The sequence below is a fragment of the Tupaia chinensis genome, unplaced genomic scaffold (genome assembly GCF_000334495.1).
Source record: "Tupaia chinensis unplaced genomic scaffold, TupChi_1.0 Scaffold000116_2, whole genome shotgun sequence".
Taxonomy (NCBI): domain Eukaryota; kingdom Metazoa; phylum Chordata; class Mammalia; order Scandentia; family Tupaiidae; genus Tupaia; species Tupaia belangeri.
In genome coordinates this window covers 3,896-10,073 of record NW_006159581.1, presented here as the reverse complement: position 1 = coordinate 10,073, position 6,178 = coordinate 3,896, and the positions used below count along the sequence as shown (strand labels likewise).

General features: G+C 57.4%; 2 protein-coding genes across 2 annotated transcripts; both read left to right on the top strand.

The window, feature by feature from the left end:
• The first annotated feature begins 31 nt into the window (after positions 1 to 31).
• Positions 32 to 3,478, top strand: SLC39A7 (solute carrier family 39 member 7). The gene is made up of 8 exons (XM_006144253.3): positions 32 to 116; positions 429 to 843; positions 932 to 1,100; positions 1,244 to 1,297; positions 1,390 to 1,536; positions 1,679 to 1,819; positions 1,997 to 2,193; positions 2,624 to 3,478. The coding sequence occupies exons 2-8, from the start codon at positions 430 to 432 to the stop codon at positions 2,894 to 2,896; spliced, it is 1,395 nt and encodes a 464-aa protein (XP_006144315.1). The 5' UTR covers positions 32 to 116; position 429; the 3' UTR covers positions 2,897 to 3,478.
• Positions 3,479 to 3,687: 209 nt separating this feature from the next.
• On the top strand, positions 3,688 to 6,060 carry HSD17B8 (hydroxysteroid 17-beta dehydrogenase 8). Its single transcript, XM_006144252.2, is given in 10 exon segments — positions 3,688 to 3,748; positions 3,929 to 3,968; positions 3,970 to 4,141; positions 4,269 to 4,385; positions 4,485 to 4,577; positions 4,673 to 4,758; positions 4,863 to 4,947; positions 5,410 to 5,452; positions 5,611 to 5,685; positions 5,864 to 6,060. Coding segments are annotated over 10 exon segments (774 nt in total). The 5' UTR covers positions 3,688 to 3,702; the 3' UTR covers positions 5,881 to 6,060.
• Positions 6,061 to 6,178: the final 118 nt, after the last annotated feature.

Genomic DNA, 6,178 nt, shown 5'->3' with positions numbered 1-6,178 from the left:
AGTAAAGGTATTGGGGGGTGGAGGGGGGGGGGGTACAGCGCTTCCTGTTCTCGCGGGAGCTAGAGGCGGGACTGCCACGTCCAAGCAAACCGGGAAAGGAGCGGATCCCGGAGCCGGTGAGAAAGCCCCGCTTTTCCCTACCATTCTTTTCAGGCCTTTCCCTTTACCTAGTGGGTCATAGAGACGAAGGGCCAGAGAGTCTGTAAAGGGACGGATCGAAGCCTAGAGTGGTGTCCTGCGGGCCCTACATCCGGGAGGGGGTTTGGGATGAAAAGAACGAGTCTTGGGAACAATGCGGGTGGGGACCGAATGGAATGGGGGAGCGGCCCATAGAGGTGGGCGGAGGGCGCGAGTGCAGTAAAGCGAACCCCACGCAGGCATAGAGTTGACATCAAGTGGAATCACACTGTCTCTGTCCCTCTGGTCAGCATGATGGCCAGAGGCCTGGGGCCCCCCCACTGGGTGATCGTGGGACTGCTTACCTGGGCGGCCTTGGGACTGCTGGTGGCCGGACACGGTGGTCAAGGCGACCCGCACGAGGACCTGCAAGAGGACTTCCATGGCCACAGCCACAAGCACTCACATGAGGATTTCCATCATGGACATAGCCATGCCCACGGCCATGGCCACACTCACGAGAGCATCTGGCACGGACATACCCACGGTCATGGCCATGGACACTCACATGAGGATTTGCACCATGGCCACAGTCACGGCCACTCCCACGAGAGCCTCTACCACAAAGGACATGGACAGGACCATGAGCATAGCCATGGAGGCTACGGGGAGTCTAGGGCTCCAGGCATGAAGCAGGACCTGGACACCGTCACTCTCTGGGCCTATGTGAGTCCTCAGGGGATGGGGGACAGGGGAATTGGTTCTGGAGTGTTGGGAAACCCCACACCAATTGACCGCGACTCTCCTGCACCAGGCACTGGGGGCCACCGTGTTGATCTCTGCAGCTCCGTTTTTCGTCCTCTTCCTTATCCCTGTGGAATCCAACTCCCCCCGCCATCGCTCCCTGCTCCAGATCTTGCTCAGCTTCGCATCTGGTGGGCTCCTGGGAGATGCCTTTCTGCACCTCATCCCTCATGCCCTGGGTGAGTAACATCTAACTTCTTCCTCAAATTTTGACCTATGTTATTCTTAGGGGGGAAAAGTAGTCCTTTCTCCTTTCAGATCCTTGGCCTTCCAGAATTCCACCAAATACACAGCCCTCATTTTTCTTTTTCCCCTCTTCCAGAACCCCATTCGCACCACACCTGGGAGCAGTCTGGACATGGACATTCCCATAGTGGTGAGGAAGAGACAGATGGGGACTGGGGTTGGTGTGCTGGCCCAGGTCTGTGTCTGCCGTCTCCCCTAACGTTTCGGTGCTTCCATTCCCAGGCCAGGGCCCCATTCTGTCTGTGGGGCTGTGGGTTCTTAGTGGAATCGTCGCCTTCCTGGTGGTGGAGAAATTTGTGAGACATGTGAAAGGAGGACACGGACACACTCACAGTCACACACACGGAAATCACGGGCATGGAAAACAAGGTGAGCCCAGGAACAGCTTTACTGAAAGCCATATGCCTGCCTCAGAGTCCCGCTCTTAGAACTCTCGGGTGGGAGGGGCTTCCCTTTGAGGACAGGTCACATGATCTGTTCCCTCCTTTGACCGAATCCTTTCTTCCCTCAGAGCGCTCTTCAAAGGAAAAGCAGAGCTCAGAGGAAGAAGAAAAGGAAGCAGGAGGATTGAGGAAGAGGAGAGGAGGCAACACAGGACCCAAAGATGGGCCAGTGAAACCTCAGAACCCTGAAGAAGAAAAAACTGGCTCAGGTGAGGGCCAGGGCAAGGGGCATCATTGTGAATCACACGGGATCTATGCTGTGGGCAGTGGCAGGTGTCTGGGCAACACCGAGGGGCTGGTGGGGAAGCTGTGAGAATGGCTGAGCAGGACTAGGCCTCTGGGGTACCAGATGTCTCTGACCAGTTTGTTTTCCATTCCTATACAAGACCTGCGTGTCTCCGGGTACCTGAATCTGGCTGCTGACCTGGCACACAACTTCACAGACGGTCTGGCCATTGGTGCTTCCTTTCGAGGAGGCCGAGGGCTGGGGATCCTGACCACAATGACTGTCCTGCTGCACGAAGTGCCCCATGAGGTCGGGGACTTTGCCATCTTGGTCCAATCTGGCTGCAGCAAAAAGCAGGTTGGTGGTGATGTCCACCAGTCATGGTTCCCTCCGACCCTTACTTACCCCAGCCCCAAGACTGCCTGTCACTAATCCCAAACAGTGATGCTGTCATTGATAACAAACCCTAGAAGTGAGAGGAAAGAGGTTCTGTTTCTTTATCCTGGAGCCCCGTAGTTTTGAACTGTGGTCATGAACCATCTGAATAGTTTGTGGGAGTCTTACACACCCCTGTTAAATCTGAAGATCTGTGAAAAAGACCTCTCTGATCTCTAAGATTTTTTTTTTTAAATCTATTCTAGACCCCTACACACATCTTTTTTGTCTTGCTTTTTAGTTTCCAAAGACATGGACCATACACCTGTACCCCACCAGGCATGTTTAAACCGCTGATAATCTTTACCTGTTTGTAAGTGTCTCTCTCTTTTCTGCCCCCCCCCGCCCCCAGGCGATGCGGCTACAACTGCTGACAGCAATCGGGGCACTGGCAGGCACCGCCTGTGCCCTCCTAACGGAAGGAGGTGCCGTGGGCAGTGAAGTTGCAGGTGGTGCAGGCCCCGGCTGGATACTGCCGTTCACTGCAGGTGGCTTTATCTATGTAGCAACGGTGTCCGTGTTGCCCGAGCTGCTGAGGGAAGCGTCGCCGTTGCAGTCACTGCTGGAAGTGTTGGGGCTGCTGGGAGGAGTTGTCATGATGATTCTGATTGCCCACCTCGAGTGAGAGGGGGAGAAACTGCCCCACCTCTGCCCCCATCTCCAGGTCTGGAGGTTGTCTCCGGCCAAGGACATCTCCCAAAAGGAGTTGTAGCCTAGGAGAATGGTGGCGTTGGCATTAGGACCAGCAAGGTTTGGCAGTCTTACAGAGGTGAGACCACGAGGAGCATCGTGTTGGCTGCTACCTGACCATATGGTTGGTTTTGGAAGGCTAAATGGGGCCATGAAGAAAGCTGGAAGGGCGAGGAGTGATGGCAGCTTACCTGGTGTTCCCTACCCCACCTGTTGTCAGAGGATCAAGCTGTCAAACACAGAACTCTCCAGAATCTACCTCCCTCTTCCCAGCCATTGGTAGAGGCTTCAGGGTAGGCCAGAGCCCTGGACAAAGGGGAATAAGGGGAGGATTCAGGGGTAAACATCAATCGTGTGTCCTGATTTGGGAGTGATGGGGAAATGAGGGGTGGGAGAGGGTTAGTTGGTAATCTCATTGCCTGATTTTTTTGTTTTCTATTCTTTTTATATCACTGTGTTTGAATTGAGGGGGAGGAGGGTGGTGACCGGAAATAAAGTACTCGGATCTTCCGCCTCACATGCAGTCTTTGTCTTTTTGGGGGGAACGGGCCCCTTGTCGCTCCCGGCTCCCTAGCCCGGAGCTGTGCAGTCTGGCCACGCCCCCGCAGTGGGAGGTCGGCCGGCGCTGGTGGCCGCAGCTGGCCTGGGCTGGCCGTGCTCCGATTGGCCCTGGTTTGGCCTTCGCCACGCCCCCGTGCTCGGATTGGTTCGGTGCCGAGGTGCCCGCCCACTCAGCCCGCCATGGCGTCTCAGCTCCGGCTCCGCTCCGCGCTGGCCCTGGTCACAGGTTGAGGGGGTGCTCTCGCAGGGCGGGTTAACGTGCCAGAGAAATGTCAGGGGTGCGCGCTCCGCCCTGCGGCCGCTGTGCCCTCTGGCCCCGTGTCCGAATTCTAACTCTGCGCCCGTGACCTCTGACCCCTCCCACTTTCTTGCCCACCCACCCCCACCCGGTTCTCTTACACTTCAGGTGCGGGCAGCGGCATCGGCCGGGCGGTCAGCGCGCGGCTGGGAAGGGGCCGCCGTGGCCGCCTGCGACCTGGACGGGGCAGCAGCACGGGAGACCGTGCGGCTGCTGGGAGGGCCGGGGAGCGAGGAGGGGGCGCCCGGCAGGAAGCACGCCGCCTTCCAGGCCGATGTGTCTGAGGCCAAGGCCGCCAGGCGCCTGCTGGAACAAGTGCAGGTGAAGGCCGGGACCGCGCCCCCTTACCTCTCTGCCTGCCCGTCCTGCGCGCGCACGCCCCTGCGGGTGTTTTTCGTTTTGTTGCCTTTTTTTTTTTTCCTTGGTGTGTAACCTCCGCCTCCCATAGGCCTGCTTTTCTCGCCCGCCATCTGTCGTTGTGTCCTGTGCGGGCATCACCCGGGATGAGTTTCTGCTCCACATGTCTGAGGATGACTGGGACAGAGTCATAGCTGTCAATCTCAAGGTGGTGACCTCTGAACCCAGGACTTGTGGCCCCTTAGCCTGGGGAGAGATGTGGAGGAGAGCACCCCAGCTGATCCCTGCCTCGACCCTCTCCCGACAGGGCATCTTCCTAGTCACCCAGGCGGCAGCCCAAGCCCTGGTGTCCAGTGGTTGTCATGGCTCCATCATCAACATCAGTAGCATCGTGGGGAAGGTCAGGTTGAGCTGGGGTGAGCCCACCAGGTGGACATAGAGAGGAGAACCCCTTCTTGAGACTTCTGACTCACCCCAGATTTGACTCACCTGTAGGTGGGGAACATGGGGCAGACAAATTATGCCGCCTCCAAAGCTGGAGTGGTGGGGCTGACCCAGACTGCGGCCAAGGAGCTGGGCAGGTTGGTCACCAGGGAGCACTGGCAGGCTTTGCAGGCCAGGTGGGCGTCTGAGGGAGGGGTCCGTGTTCAGGCCTCTCAGTCAGCAGCCACTCTCCCTCCCACAGACACGGCATCCGCTGTAACTCTGTCCTCCCAGGGTTCATTGCAACACCCATGACACAGAAAGTGCCACAGAAAGTGTTGGACAAGGTAGGAGGCTGGGTGAAGGGCAGAAGCATTGAGAGACCTGACCTCTCTGGGCTTCAGAGAATGCTAGGCACAGCGCCTGGCACACAGTAGGTCTTCCATCAATGCATTCGGGATGAAGACCAAAGACAAAGGTCACAAATAGTCTTTTAAAATCCATAAAGAGGGAACCAGCAGTTAGCGTAATGGCTATGTCGTTGGACTCCCACATAGTCGACCGCGGTTCGCGTCCTGGACCTGGTGGCTTAAAACTCACGCCGGGCGCATGTGCGTGCGTGCCCAAGATCCCGAGAGGAGAATGGAGGAGAAAGGATTGAGGCGTGACCATCCCCTCTGGGGGGTGATTGCTCGCTTTCTGTCTCTATGTCTCTGTCTGTCTGGCGAGCGCACGTGTCCTATAGCGAAAACCTCGCCAAAAAAAAAAAATCCATAAAGACACTTTCACCTACATGTATTTCCTTACAGGTGACCAGAATGATCCCAATGGGACACTTGGGGGCCCCTGAGGGTGAGCACTGAGTGGGGAGGGAGCCTGAACGAAGATATCCCGGGGTCTGGGGTGTTCCTGAGAGGTTTGCTGGTTGCTTTGTACGTGTTTGGGAGGAATAGGATGGCCGTGGGCTATGGGGGTGAGTAGGAGCCCACCTTCTCCCCACCGTCCCACAGATGTGGCAGATGTGGTTGCATTCTTGGCATCTGAAGACAGCGGATACATCACCGGAGCCTCAGTGGAAGTCACTGGTATGAGGCCGGCTTGGGGGGAGAGGGCAGAAGGCGGAACCCAGACCGTGAGACAGCAGGCGGGGGAATCTGGAAGTGCGGCCAGGGCAGAGGTGTCTGAAGCCAGGGCAGGAGTGGGCACCCCCACCCACTGGTCTCTCCACCCGCGCATCTGTCCAAATGTTCCTGCCCTTCCCAGGAGGTCTTTTCATGTGACGGCCTCAAGGACCCTGGACTCTGCTCACTCTCCCACCACTCCGCACAGCCTCCTGCTGACGAGGACTCTTAAGTTCCCAGGCTACAAAAGGGGTGGCAGTGTATGGCTCACAGGGGTGCTGAATATGGGAGGCAGGGGTGCTTGTGACCCTAATAAATTCCAAATCCTCTTCCCTGCCACCTCCGGTTCTTCTTGTGTCCAAGCTCTCAGACCCTTCCCCACCTCCCCCTCCTTTCCCTTTCCCGAAGGATTGTTCCCTTTCACTGCCTGGTCTCCCAGGGCAACCCCCGCCGCCGG